The sequence below is a fragment of the Pithys albifrons genome, chromosome Z, assembly GCF_047495875.1.
Source record: "Pithys albifrons albifrons isolate INPA30051 chromosome Z, PitAlb_v1, whole genome shotgun sequence".
NCBI lineage: Eukaryota > Metazoa > Chordata > Aves > Passeriformes > Thamnophilidae > Pithys > Pithys albifrons.
In genome coordinates this window covers 26,573,030-26,588,422 of record NC_092497.1, presented here as the reverse complement: position 1 = coordinate 26,588,422, position 15,393 = coordinate 26,573,030, and the positions used below count along the sequence as shown (strand labels likewise).

The window sequence follows — 15,393 nt, the reverse complement described above, 5'->3', positions numbered from 1 at the left end:
CCATAACAAATAATAACATAGTGTAATGACACTATTACATAGAAAGTAAGAAAACCCAAGAATAGTAGAGGGGAACAACTGTTCTTAGACTTGACCATGTGAGCTGGATTTTACTTTGCAGTAAAAAGTGTACTAATGAAAACTGAAAGTGTATGAACAGACTGAAAGGCAGGAGGGAGTAAAGGGAAGTGCATATAAACTCTTGGCCCTGTCAGTCTTTTCTCTGTGAAGATACGTGATTAGAATGTGATTATTTAATAATAACCTTTAAGGAAAATTTGATTACTGAACACTAACCTTATTTAATCTCTTGTAAGTCCACCTCAAATTACCTTGCTAGAAGATTTGGTGTGCGTGCAGCCATGCCTGGATTCATTGCTAAAAAGTTGTGTCCACATCTAACGATAGTCCCACTAAACTTTGAAAAATACGGCAAAGTGAGTAAAGAGGTAAGTCTGGAAGCCTCTCTAACCAAGTCAACCTACTTGGTTTTAGATGGTATCAATAATGTCAGTTCTAGGTAATACGAAAAGTGATAGTTTAAGCATTAAACTTTTCTGTGATATGCCTTTAACTCTAAGTTAAGCAAAACATTGTTGCATTGGGGCAAGGAGGTGGAAAAACATTGCATTCACCCATCTTGCTCTTTTACTGAAGTTTGTAGTGCTGCTGCTGAAGGTTTTGAAAACCTCTGTTTAGTGAGTGGTAACACTTGAGCCTGTTATTCTTAAAAATTCAAAACCATGGAGCATAATGTAATTATTAGGAAGACGTAAGTATGTAGGAAACCTGGAAATTGTAATTTCATACAATGCATAATCATAATTTTGAATACTAATTACTGGAAAGAGAAGGAAAGAGCATTAGTGAGTTTTAAATGCAGACTAATTTTTTTAAAAGAAGGGGGTTGATATAAGGAGCAAAAGAAATAGGGGGGGGGAAGAAATAATATTTTGCTTTAATGGAATTAGTTTATTTAGTGCCAGAGGAAATAGGTTACCCAAGAGCCTGATTTAAAAAAAAGAAAAAAGATCTTTTGTGCATTTTAAATCAAACCAGTGCATGACACAAAACTCCTGACTTCCATAAAATTATGTCAAGCTTTCTCTATTTTATGAACCCTCAGTTTCTTCACATACAAAAAGTAAGGTTGATTTTAGTTGATTTTTTTAAGAAACCATATATAAATATGAGTACTTCAGAATGTGTTGTTAAGGATATTGGATTTCATTATATGTATTTCATTAGCTGTTTGATAGAATAAAGTATTAAAGATTTCATAATCTCTCCTAAGTTCACCTGAAATTACCATGCTAGAAGATTGGGTGTGCATGCAGCCATGCCTGGATTTATTGCTAAAAAACTATGTCCATTTCTAACTGCAGTACTTCTAAACTTTGCTTTAGATTTGGATTCTCTCTTATGTTTTTCTTTTGGGATTTGGCTTGAAAATACTTAAGTTTTTTTCATTTTGTCATTTAAAGTTCAGTAGTGAATCCTATTTTTATTTAGTTTTAGAGAGATGAAGTGCATGTAAGTAAATGTTGTGATACCTACGAATTTGACACAAACTGATAGGAAAAAACATGAGGCAGTCAGATTTGCATCCATGTTCAAAAAAAAAGAGAGAGGAGAGAAGGTAGAGTTTTATTTTGACCATTTATTTTATTATATTTCTTTCTAGAAGGATGCACTTATCACTGAAGATATCCCAGCAAGTTTTGCCTGTGGCATTAACCACTGCTGTAAAATATTTGCTATAACTTCGATTTTAGTGTAATGTAAAACTTAGATTTTTGCAGCTGATGTTGCATTTTTGTAACCTTTGTATATGTGATATCTGACACACAGTGCACAGAAAGACACATCAGCTCATCTGCTTTGCTGAGTTTCAGGTCCCCTGAGTTTTATTCAGGTGGCTCCTACTGCCATGTCTGTGACCCAGCGGCTGTGAAGTCCTTATACACGGATCTTGGTGTCCTCTGCAGTAAAATACACTGCTCAAAATCTGTTTGGTTCTCATGTACTATTAGTATCTTGCTACTTGTGAGAAATAATTTGTTCCTTAAGTGTCTTTAATACTTAGTGGTCATCTGGAAGTTTCAGAGTACATTTGTTCATGTCCTAATTGTGTGCCAAGTTCTGCTCTTAGAGAAACAAGACTTTAAACTTTCACTATGTGTCTATCAAGGTTAGAGAAATACTGGCCGAATATGATTCCGATTTTATGCCTGTGGGCCTAGATGAAGCTTACCTGAACATAACAGAGCACTTGGAGGAAAGACTGAACTGGCCTGACAATAAGAGAAGATTCTTTTTTAACACAGAAAGCACTACAGGAAGAGGTAAGCAAGTTACTTGCTTTTTGTGTCTCACCTAACTCGGAGGGGACAGAGTTTCTTTTAGGGATTCTTGGCACTTAATTGTAGTTAGGATTTAAGCTGTATTTTCCTTAGCAGAATTTCATTATTAGTATAGCATGGAATTTATTATTAGAATGTCACAGAATTTTTATAAGGAGAATCAGTGTAGTTCAGTCTGTAAGTAGCAAAATATAGAATTTCTAATACAATACTATCTGGACCCTCTGCAGATGGGGCTGGATCTCAGCACATGGTGTGATGTATCAATACAACAACCACAATCTGGACAAGGCCACACCTTGAGTGTTGTGTTCAGTTCTGGGCCCCTCAGTTCAGGAAAGATATTGAGGCGCTGGAGCGGGTCCAGAGAAGAGCAACAAGGCCGGTGAAGGGTCTGGAACGCAAGCCCTATGGGGAGAGGCTGAGGGAGCTGGAGTTATTTAGCCTGGAGAAGAGGAGGCTTAGAGGTGACTTCATCACTGTCTATAAGTACCTGAAGGGAAGTTCTAGCCAGGTGGGGGCTGATCTCTTCCCTCAGGCACTCAGCAATAGGACAAGGGGGCACAGGCTCAAGCTCTGCCAGGGGAAATTTAAGTTGGAGATCAGAAAAAATTCTTTCCAGAGAAAGTAATCAGGCATTGGAATGGCCTGCCCATAGAGGAGGTGAATTCACCATCCCTGGAGGTTTTTAAATTGAGACTGGACATGACACTGAGTGCAATGATCTGGTAAATGGACTGGAGTTGGACCAAGGGTTTGACTTGATGATCTCGGAGGTCTTTTCCAATCCAATCGATTCTATGATTCATAAATTGTGTAAAGGAACAGGAGTCCCTCCCTCAGTTCTGGAGGAAGCAGCTGATGGCAGAGGTCCCAGGTCTCTGTCCAGCAGCACCTCAGGTGCGAGTTCCCCCTGAGGACCCAGCTGGGTTTTCCAGAGGGTGCTCCGGGGGCTGTGAACACTTCCCAGCGCTGCAGCCGCAGGGATGGCCCAGCAGGGGCTGGCCGGGAGCAGGACGTGCAGGTGGACAGGGAGCGCAGCGCTCGGCCTGGTGCCCGGGAACTGCGGGGGGAGGAGGGAGAAAGATGGTTTGCCTCCTTGGGGTACAAGACCTGCAGGGCCTGATAGTGTGGGGGGAGGGCACAAGGGCAGTTCCAGAGAAGGGCTGCTCATGCTGTGCACTGGCGTCAGTCCCTGGTACCAGGAGTCGGGGTGGAGGTCCGTTCACACATGCACACAAGATGAGCCTCAGACAAACTGCCCCCATTGAAAGTGCAAATCATTAGATACTTGCATATATTCCTTACCTCAGATTTTTAGTTTACAGGTCAACTTCCTCTACTACTCACCTGTGAGAAAAACGTATACTGCTAATGATTTGGCCTTTGAGGATTTTTTTTCTTGTAACAAGAAAAACACTGAAAAGTGGTACTAAGTTTCCTAAGCCAAATTGCATGGTTTAGGTGTGCATTATAATTACCCATGGTAATTTTGCAAATAAGTTGTAGGAGCACTGCAAGATTTGCAGTAGTGTTTAAGATATGACTGGATTTCACTTGGCTGTAGAAGATGATGTTGGAACCAAATCCATAATTTTATACCCAGTTGGGAATAATAACAAAGGAGGAGTCATAGAAATGGTTGATTGATGCACAAACTATTCCAGAAACCTAATTTTCTTTGAAGAATCTTGAAAAAACTGCAAAAGGTTTTCATTTCCACCAAAATAAGACAGTATCTAGCCTTCAATCTGATATGAAACAAGAACAATGCCAAACTTTTGATGTTTTTCAGCTGCAACAGCAATAGACCATTAAACCTTTTCACTTTTCTGGAAATCATGTCCAGTCTAGCCAATTCTGCCAATCTCAGCCAAGCTCAAATCCTATTAAAAACAAAGCAGTTATGACTCTTCCATCTTCAAACAAAAAAACAAAGCAATTGCTTTGTCTAAATAAAAATAGGAGGAAATAAATCTGAAATGAACCCTGCAGCCACTGCAGAAGGAAATCAATACATTCTATATGGATTTATTAACTGTTTGTGTTTCTTTCTAACTTAGATAAAGATGATATGAATATGTCTGACAAATGTAATGAACGTGAATGCTCTTCTTCACCGGTACTGTTTGATGACAACACAATTCTGACAGATGATCATCTTGAACATAGAGGTCAATCAGTGGAAAATTCAGTTGTCTTTGGTACTTCTGCAGAGGAAGTTGTGAAGGAAATTCGCTTTAGGATTGAGCAGAAAACTCAACTTACTGCTAGTGCAGGTATTTAGACACATATGAATAATAATAAATCTTTGTATTTCCATAATGTCTTTTACTCGAATCTCAGAGGGCATTAATTAAGAATTTAACCTTGCCACAGCATTCTTGTGCTGCAAAGGAATATGCTCTCTTTGTATACATATGCTCTTTTCTGCAAAGGCCGTGACTTTCCATTGTTTAAAAAGATGTCATGGCTATCAAAACCACTGCTGTTTGTTTTCTTTTTTCTCTTTTTTTAATCATTGAAACAGTTATATCATCTTTTTGCTTTTTTCTTCTTGAAATACACGTAAGTAGTGTGGGAGAATGCTCAGTGCACCTGAGCTAATCTTAGCACAGGGGATGGTTATTGTAGTGCATCACGGAAAATGCTTTTCTCAGTCAGTGGGTCATAGTGAAATCTGTCACTGGTTGCTAAACCGCTTTTAATTTGAATAGCACATCCACATTGTTATGAATTTCTGACTCCTCCACACTGTTCCTTGCTTAAGACAGTATCAAGATTCGTTAGAATGTTAGTTCTCAGAGAAGTAAATATGTGTTGAAGTTAATAGACTCCTCAGTAGCTTTGTAATATTTACCAATAAAGTTTTGTCTTCAGGCAACCTATCTCTAAATCTCAACTATTTTGATTATAACGTGCATTAGGTCACTAAAGCCAGTGCATGTCCCTAGCCGGTTAGTTTGGATGCCAACCAACTGCTTTATGAACCAGGTCAGTGAGGCACCAGGGAGTGCTGAGCTTTATGAAGCAGGTGCAGAAGGCCAGGGAAGCGTGGAATGTAAGCAGAGGTAAAGAAACAGCTAATAGGAAGAAGCAGGATGAGACTTCCACCCATGTATGTTATCTCCCGAATGGCAGAAAAATAACAATCCTCATCACTGAAATTTTGTCTTCCTAGAGATATGCTTATGTTTGGAAAACAGCTATAGCTTCTGTAAGTGCAATCAGGACCTTAAAGCTCAAAAATGAAAAACAAATAGAAGGCTAATTGAAAATCACTGGTAATCAATAGTAAGTAGAATTATACCATCTTGAATAATGTTATATCAGTGAGCAAATATAAAGGTAGACCACTAGGACTGTAGCACAGACTTACTCTAGTTTCCTTGCTGAACAAATTCCAGAGCTCATTTGTAAAAAGTTACTTTGATAGAAAAGAGCCATCCCTCCTCATTACTACTGGTGTCTGTGAAATACATGTATTTCTAAATTACTACATTGCAGTGGTAACCCACAAAATACTGAAATTTGGTAAATTTTGACAAAAAAAGTCTTCTTACTGAAATACAAGGAAGGAAGACCTTCTCATAAAAAGTTCACTACAACTGCCATTGTAAACGTTTAACCCCTCATGACTTACTAGTGCATGTTGTGTTATCCTGTCTTAAAACAGGAGTACTCTTTATCTGTTGTATTTAGTATTTATGTTCTCTGATGTCTGTCTCAAAATTATTTGCAGAAGTGCATCAAGCCTGGTTATCAGTTATTTTCATTCTTTTCCTTATTTTAATGTTTGCCAAATGTGTAGGCTAAACATTTGCTTTTAAGTATTGGACAGTTGAAATTAAACTTTGTCTTGTATTTTTTTAAGTACAGGGTTTGTTTGTTTGTTTGTTTGTTTTTAAGGGATAGCACCAAATACAATGTTAGCAAAAATGTGCAGTGACCGTAATAAGCCTAACGGGCAGTACAGGATTGTTCCCAAGAGACAAGCTGTGCTAGACTTCCTGAAAGATTTGCCCATTAGAAAGGTAAGAGACACCATGATATTTACTCAGCTGTCATATAATATTTTTTATTCTGAAAGGAATATTTCTACTAAAGAGATAGCTTTCTAGGTAGTGGGTCCTAGAAAGTTGTTTGATTTAAATTGTTCTTGTTAATTGATTGTCTTGGGTTGAGCTGGCAAAATGCCAACTGCCCAAAGAAAAGGGAGAAAGGGAAAAAAAACCAATTCCAAAACCAGGTTATGCTGAAACTAACTACATGTATTTATACAGAAAAGAAGAAGTTAAGAGAAAATTACAATATAACACACACTTAGACAAGTTATATATATATATAACAAGAAATAACCTCCCACTCCCCAATTAATACAAAGTGTATTACTCTAGATCTATAAGTACTCTAAAAGACACCCTGCAAGGAAAAGAAAGAGTAACAACAAAATGTTTCTACTTCCCTGAACTCAAACAAAATGCAAGCAGAGGCAGGCGCAAGGCCTACTCCAAGACAGGAACTGCACCACGTCTAGTTTGTAGCCTGGCTATAATGGAATTGACTAAGCCACTCCCACACACTGGATTTTACTCCTTTTGAGATGATGTAGTATGGTATGGAATACAATATTATTGGCTAGAAGCAGTCAGCTGTTAGCTAGCTCTGCCCAGCTCAAGTCAGCTGACAATTTCAGGCCTAGTCTGAACTTTAAAACCTAAATTTAGGCCCATCTGGCTAAATCCATAACATGGATCTACAAATGGAACATTTCCAGTATAATGTTACTTACTCTTTTTTAGGTGCCAGGCATAGGAAGAGTAACAGAGAAGATGTTAAAAGCCCTTGGAATCTTGACTTGCTCAGAACTTTACCAGCAGAGGGCTCTGCTTTCGCTTCTTTTTTCAGAATTATCTTGGCGTAATTTCTTGGATATTTCCCTTGGTTTGGGCTCAACACATTTGGAAAGGTATGCTTAAGGGGGCTTTTTCGTTCTGTGTTAACATTGTGCTAAGTATTTCCTTGTGTATGTTACATACTGTACATTTTATTAACAAATGTCATGGAAACATGGCTTGTTTAAATATATTTTTAAAAATCTCTGCTATCTGTTATTTTTGTGCTTATGGCTAAGATGAAATAGCCAAATGCGCAAAAGGAAAGGTTTGAACAGCCATGTCTAAATATGAAATCCAAAAAGTCTTATCAGGGAAGTCATATATCAGTGTATATCAAGAAATTATGGTAGGATCATTTAGGATAAGCTCATAGTTATCAAAACAGCTGAACAGAACTGAGTTGTGCTAAGCAGAGGTGTTCCCTCCTGTTTCCTCTGCAAGAACAATACACGTTCATTGGTGTTCATTATTATGTGATTGTAATGAAAATTGCATTGCTGTTTGATCTTCTCTGATGGTAAATCATCATATTTCTCGTGAAATGTCTGTGTCCTCTATGAGGATTACATGTGTATTTGTAACATCAACATGTGAATTTGGTGGAATTGAACTGAAGATTTTTGTATCCTTAGTATCTGTTCCTTCAAGGTTCACACTACTTTAATGGCTTTTAGCCTCCTGTTTAGGCAAAGTCAGTCTTACTAGTGAATACATTTTTTTCAATAATATTTGTAATTCTTAAGCCTGTCCTGGATACAAACACGGAACACTTGTTCTTCAAAAAAACCCAATAAATTTTTGTTACAAAATATTATATACTGTTAACAGTGTGAAGCTCAGTAATGTCCTGGCACAGATTTTTATGTTGTTGAGGGTTTTTTCTATTGATAAGTATGTTGATATGTAAAAAAATGTGCAGTAAGATTGACTTTGTAAAGGTGACTTGATAAAAGATAAACCCCAATTTTCCATATATTTGTTTCTGTTAGTATGTAAGCAGATCTTGAATAGTCTTTTAATAGTTGGTGCAGTCTTTCCCCTTATTCACCCTAATTAGATGTTGTAGTGTCTGGGAAATGTCCAGTACATAGAAAAAAAAAAAAAAAGAAAAAAAGTATTTCAGAAGTCACGGTTGTCATTCTTGGGAAGACACATTTTTAGTGAGTTTAATGTCTAAAAAATTTCTTCCTTGTTTTTTTTGTCAGCACCAACTTGATTTCAGTGATTTTAGTGTGGAGAAAGCAAACCTTTAACATATCAATGCCTGTGTCCTCAGTAAATAGTTCATTTTATGGGTGTTGTCTCTGACCACCTTCTTTTAAGAAAATCCGATAATACTCAATTTATTATTTCCAATACTTACAAAGAGAAGAAGGAGTAAAAAAGAAATTGCTCTGAGGAGCTTCTCATATGTAGAACAGTTGTTAAAGGTTGCTCAATTAAATCTGAAAAGAAAGAATGCAACAAACAGAAAAAAGTGTTAACACAGAAAGCAGACTATTTCCTCAGATAAAAAAATATTCAAATTATACATGTATGTTCAGGATTTTAATAGGAGTGCTTCACAGTTACAGACAGTTGAGACAGCACAGAATTTGTAGTTAGTTTTGTTTTCAAGTAAGACTCCTGAGTTTGTGGAGGGGAAGGGATTGTTTGGGGTTTTTTTATAAACTGTTTACTGACATCTATGGCTGATCTATTTCTTTACTTAATCTACAGTTGTTTTAAGTTTTGCTGTGTTTTTTAAGTCTTCATTTAACACTTCCTTAAACTTGATATACAAGATTTGTAGAAAAAGTTAACATCCAGACTTAATAGAATAAACTGCTGTTCGTTATTGAAGCGTGATTGGTTGACTCAGAGTTTGTTGGAAAGATAACAATTCTGTGTAAAGTGAGTGTAATAAATTGCTTTTCTTTTTAAAGGGATGGAGAAAGAAAAAGTATGAGCACTGAAAGGTATGCCTTTTTAATATTGAAAAGATTACATTAATCATTAAAACTACTAAATACCAGATAGAGTATAATTTTATTAGTCATTTCATTTCATTATGTACTTACATGCGTTAAAACCCAACATATACAATAAGCTCACTAAATCAGATTCAAGGTTTCACTGCTGTTCCCCCTTGGTTCCAGCATATTGTGCAGATATTTTTATCAGTCTGTGTGTTCTCTTTTCTTATCATCCGATTCTGCTAATGCCTTTAAGTCATCAAAGTGATCTTTAAGCTTTAAGATAAGGTGGAAATATATAAGGGCTTGAACTTTTTTTGTGTTGCAGTTTAATGTCAGTATCAGTGGAATAGCCTGCAGTCACATGCATTTCCTATTTTATTAGTGTAAGATTCCTCAAAAAGGTGGTGTTTGTCATTTCCAAAAGTTCATTTTTAAATAAGAAGTGCTGTGAGGAGAATCTGTATATCACCATAATAATCCCTACCCTCATGTGCTCTTTTCTTAGAAAAGTTGCTTAGTCCTACTGAGACATAATAGTTGTGAGCAGCTCAAGGAAGCCCCATAAGATTTTGGTACCATCACACTGAAGAAATTTACAGCTTGAATCTTGCGGTTGTTTGCAGGCAAATAGATATTCCAGGCAGCTGATTGTATCTTTCTGCATTGCTTTTCTTCTTTCTTTTTTCCCTAAAGGGAAACAGTTTTAGACTAGAGATGTCTGTGGGCTGCTGAGATCATGGAACTGGTTTATATGGGTGGGAAGAGAGAGTCCTGAAATAGCATTATCTCTGGCCTGCTCCTTCCAAACTTTGGAGTTTTATGGCTTCCCAATGACTGCAACATTGCTGGAATAGCATGAGTTACTCCTCAGGCAATGGTGTGGGACCCACAGTGAAATCTTCATCCCATTAGTTTGGCAGCATGCAAACATTCTTAGGGGAATGTGAATCATAATAGATGAAGACTTTTCAATACAGTTGGGTAAACCTGAATATAAATGAGATGTGAAATCCAGTGTAATTATATGGACTTTACATTCATAAATATAAAGCCTGACGTGAAAAAATGGAACTGAGAGACCTTTCCAAATGCATCTGCTTTCTGTAAGTTTTGCTTTTCATTTATCTTAAAACTGCTACTAACTGAAGACTGCCTTTCATGTTGTTACTAAAAAGCAAATATACATCAATAAAAAAACCCCAGTGTAATGTCCCTACTAAGAAACTCTAGCAAAGGCAGTTGGCAAGAAAGATAGTTTTTCCTCCTCCGAGGCTAGACATAATTATCCTAGCTGGCATCCTTTCTTAGCATCTGCAATATTTATTTCTACACTTGGCTCTGATGTAGACTTTCAAATACTGGCTTTCTTCTGATGTTACACAATGTGTACAAAGGAGATCAAACACAACTTAGCTGGCTCTTTGAATTCATTTAGTGTTAGTATTCTGTCTTGCAAATATTTAAGCATTAATGACATTAAATCTGACACATTTTCAAATAGTGCATGAAAAATTGAAAGGCACATTATTTCATTATTTGAAGGGCTGTGCAAACATTTTGCAAAAAAATAGTCCTATGAATAATATTTTTCCCTTGAAGTAAACCCTCAAACCTATAAAATATCCTTAACTATACAAAAAATACTTTTAGATTGCAGCCACTTATTTATGAACATATAGTAAGATTCATACTGAAAACAAATCATGTCTTTGTCTTAGAACATTCAGTGAAATAAACACAGCAGAAGACCAGTACAGTTTGTGTCGAGAACTCTGCAGAGATCTTGCTCAAGAGCTACAGAAGGAGGGACTTAAGGTATTTATATTATTCTGGTTACTTACAACAAGACAACACTTTGCACTCCAATTTATTAAATGCACCTTTAGTATAAATGCTTTCAGCAGCATCATACCATGCAGTTTATCTTCTATTCAGAAGTCTTCATTCTTTAATTTGCAGATGTTTAGAATGATTCAGGCAGCATTCTGTTATTGTGGAGGTGTCTATATAATAGTATGTGTTGGAAAAATATTAAACTGATCAACTAGTTACTTAGCACATACAGATATTTTTTCTGAAAGCTGTGTTTGTTTTTAAGGGAGTCATAGAGCTGATTGTCTGGAAGCAATGATTTGTATGCATGTAACGGTAATGTCTTTAAAACACTATACTTCTCTCCCATATTCATATAGGATCCAGCCAGTAGCCAGTTGTGTAGTTTGAGAACTTGATGTGTGCCCAACTTGCTGACAAGTTTTTCATTTGTTCATTCAGCGGTGTGAATGGTAGAACCAATGCCTTTATTCCTTCTCCCCAGATTTCTGTTTATATACCTGGAAAGAACAGTACATATTTTCTTTGGAGGTCTTTGTGGTAAAGCAAGGAATAAGATTCAAGAGCTAAAAGAATTGTGGTTAGTCTTCTTCAGCCATAAAAGATTATTGCAAAAGGTGACAGGTTGAAAGGTAAATGATCAGCTAAGAAGGACGAAGGTATAAGCTTACAAAGGCACCAGAACAAAGGGAGTGCTATTTATTTACATTTGGATGGACATAATAAATCATACAAATGGTTTTGAAGGTGTTGCCAGGGGAAATATCTGTTCCAAACACAGAAGCTGTGTGGCTCTGATAGCACTGTGGAGGAGGAAAGACATTTTCAACAAATCCATAATTGGGTATCACTTTTGTATCCTTAGCACTTAGGATATCTGGCCTTGGAAGTTTCCAAATAAGGAAAGTAATTTTTTTTAGACAGGGAAGAAGTTGTGACTGTAGGCAAAACATGTGTTCTGTTGAACATGCAGTGGTGGCAGATGGTCTGCTGAGAACTGTAGCCAAATGACCCAGTTCAGGGAATTGGACTTCAGCATTAGGGGCAAATACAGAATCTTGCAGGGAAATTCTTGGCAGTGCCCCTTGCAGTGCACAGATGAGCCCACTGTCTTGGCTATGGCTTAAGGGCCCATAGAGATGCTACAAAATAATTGTTTCTGTGCTGTATATGACATGCTTAACCTTTTTCTGTAATCTGGTGGTTTTTTTCCTTAGGGTAAAACTGTTACCTTGAAGTTAAAGAATGTGAACTTCAAAGTTAAAACAAGAGCTTCAACTGTACTGTCTTCTGTTTCTACTGAGGAGGAAATATTTGTTGTTGCTAAAGACTTGCTAGGAGCAGAAATTGATAGTGTTGCTCCTCACCCTCTACGGATAAGACTTATGGGTAAAATATTTCAAACTCACTCTTCCTTTTCAGAGTTAGGATATCTTATAGTGTATCAAAATAATACACCATACTCTAAAACCAGTTTCTTTCTTAGCCTGATAGTTTTTTGCAAAATGAAACAGATCTGGAGTACTGAATGGTGACTCAGAAATGTTTTACTAATTGAGATTGGACTTTGTTTTATGGAAGAGCAGCACAAGAGCAGAATCTTGAAACATAATATTCTGCTGCCTTAAAAGAGCTTTTAAATCTGCCTTGCACCACAGCAACAGAAGTGCTTGCGAGTCTTAAAGCATAAAGTTCTACAAGAGATACAAACGCTTCTGAAAAAAGCGAACTGTGTTCAGACCCTAAGACCTGTGTGTTTCAGGTGATTATTATGTATTCTTCTTGAAACATTTAGTGCTACATAAAACTTGCTTGACTAAGGTATTAAAATGTGCTGAAGAAATAAATATTTTGGTGGGGAAAATTTGTGCAAAACTTTTTCAGACTGAGTTTGAAGTAACTGTATTAAGTTTATAGCTTCATATTATAATGCAATCAGTTAAAACTTAATGAGTGTTAATAATATGGTTGGGCAGGTGTTTGGTTCTGATAAAATTGTATTGACCTTGTGATACATTGTTAGCTTTTGCAGTTAGTGTAGCCACCTTTTACAGATAAATTGCAGTGTTAGTGAGTGGATATATGCCTCAAAAGGTGTTAACTATGACTTAGAATCAGGTTTTCATAAAATTTTGTTGTGTTTTTCATCATTAGGTGTACGAGTATCTGGATTTCTAAGTGAAGAAGAAAAGAAGTACCATCAAAAAAGCATTACGAGTTTCCTAAAATCAGGAAAAGAAATTGGTTTCCTTAGGCTTCAGCCAGAGAAGTCCAACCAAGAGTATTTGGCAAAAAATTCAGAAGCATGTCAGAGAGGGAGTTTTTTTGATCAAAAGCGAGCAGCAAGGCAGCTAAACAGTGAGAGTCTTTCTCCAAATGATGCTGTGGGTAAGCAAGTCTCTCATGATACAAAATCATCAGCAAATTTTGTGGAAGAAGCAAAGAAAGTCACAGGTTTACAGAGTTCTAATCTGTGTAAGATCTTCACCTGCCCTGTTTGCTTTGAGGAGCAAAGCAGCAGTAATTTAGAAGAACTTAACAGACATATTGATGAATGCCTCAATGCGACGCTTATTAAAGATACTGCGGAAATATCCAAGAATGACAGTTCAAGACAAGATACACTCAACTGTCTTTCACAGTCTATAAATGAAAATGTTGGTGAATGTCAAAAAAATAAACCAGATCAATTAGCAAGAACATACCAGTCTACAAGTACATCTGACAGCTCTACTAACAATAGCACAGAGAAATTTGCTCAGATAATATCTGATAAATCTCACAGAGAACGACAGCCTAGCAGTCTCAGTGACATTGCTAGAAACGTGTGTATGAAACAGTGTCTCTTCCCCAAAAGAATATCACAAGGCAATGAAGACCATTTCAAAAAGACTGAACATACAGAAGGAACTAGTTCATCCTGTTTCTTTGAAATCAAAGAAGATAGTGTTCTTGTTTGTCCAGTTTGTAATTCAGAACAGAAAACCATGAGTCTTGTGTCATTTAACAGACATCTGGATGTCTGCTTAAATAAAGGCCTTATCCAGGAGCTGACAGAAAAACCAGATTTTCCTACTAAGTCTTCCATTATGGAAAACTCAAACAGAGTTGGTGAGTATATTCACTAGAATATATTTGATTATTCAATTTATCTGCTTGTATAATTAAAATACTTTGGTAATGGTGTACTTTGAACTTTTTGGGACTTTGAGATTTTTCCAACAAGCTCATTTGAGTAAAGCGTGTGTAAGAGTGAACATTTTTATCAAACAACTATGAAGTCAGTTTTCATGAGAAACTAGATTTATGACTGTGATGGAAGTTAGACAGTGCACTCTCATTTGCCATGACAGTGACATAGGAATTATTGCTCATTCCTGTAAATGGTTTGTTTGTTATCCCCAACCATGGTCAGAATGGTGTTTGCAAGGCCACTAAAGTGAAAATCAATGAAAACATCTTCAACCTAGATTGTTTCAGAGATTTAGTTGACAGAAAAGTTCTGTTTTGTAATGTGCTGGCAAAACCAGAGCGATGGTGAGCTCGAGTTTAAAGGGAGAAACTTCCAAGCCTGTTGTATATCTAATAAAATATGTCACATAACTCTACCTGTAACATGCCAAACCAGAAGCATGTTTACTCAGGTAGTTTCTTTCTTTGATGAAGAGTTAATCCTGGGTCAGCTTAAAAGACGTGTGCAGATATTTAAGTATCTGCCTAAAGTAGATTTTGGGAGCTTTATAAGAGCAGATTAGAATGCTCAGTATACCACTAAGAATGAAAATATGAACTTTTACACAGAAAATCTTATAAGCACTGTTGCTGTTGCATGTGAAACAGATTTTGATTTAAATTAAAGACTTGCTGTTGGTGAAGACTCTTTTTTTCCCTCTGCAGGATAAAAAAATTAAAAACATAACTTCCAACTACCACCTTGAAAATCAACTACATTATGCTGAAATATTTCTGAAAACTACCTCAAGGTTCAAAGGAATCCCTTAAAATTGAATAAACTAAAGGCTTTTTGGTTTCTCTTTTAAAAATGTTAATATAAACTACAATACTCATCCTGCAGATAGCATTATCCATTTCATGAGACAGATTAAATTCAGTTATGTTTAAAAAAAAAGGTCTGCCATGTATGTAATTTCTGAAGCATTTTTTCCCTATTGAAGTAATTAATTTTGTTTGTTTCCAATTACTTTTAAGGAAGTTTAAGTAAAGAACAGCAATGTGCAAATCCATCACAAGGAACAAAAAGGTAAGGGTTTTCTAAAAGCTTGAGTACACCACTTATTCTAAAATAATGAAGTTTAAAAAAAATATTCAGTGTTGTAAAAG

General features: G+C 36.5%; 1 protein-coding gene across 5 annotated transcripts in view; it reads left to right on the top strand.

Moving 5' to 3' along the window:
* The window catches only part of POLK (DNA polymerase kappa), a 44,337-nt gene that overhangs the window by 24,964 nt on the left and 3,980 nt on the right, over positions 1–15,393 (top strand). For 4 of the 5 annotated variants that reach the window (XM_071580135.1, XM_071580133.1, XM_071580134.1 and 1 more), the window contains 10 exons: positions 318–449; positions 2,192–2,345; positions 4,427–4,642; positions 6,273–6,397; positions 7,166–7,332; positions 9,187–9,219; positions 10,938–11,034; positions 12,270–12,441; positions 13,207–14,163; positions 15,262–15,313. In XM_071580135.1, coding sequence (XP_071436236.1) covers positions 318–449; positions 2,192–2,345; positions 4,427–4,642; positions 6,273–6,397; positions 7,166–7,332; positions 9,187–9,219; positions 10,938–11,034; positions 12,270–12,441; positions 13,207–14,163; positions 15,262–15,313 — 2,105 coding nt within the window. The remainder of the gene's footprint in view (positions 1–317; positions 450–2,191; positions 2,346–4,426; positions 4,643–6,272; positions 6,398–7,165; positions 7,333–9,186; positions 9,220–10,937; positions 11,035–12,269; positions 12,442–13,206; positions 14,164–15,261; positions 15,314–15,393) is intronic. The other variant, XM_071580136.1, reaches the window with a different exon arrangement.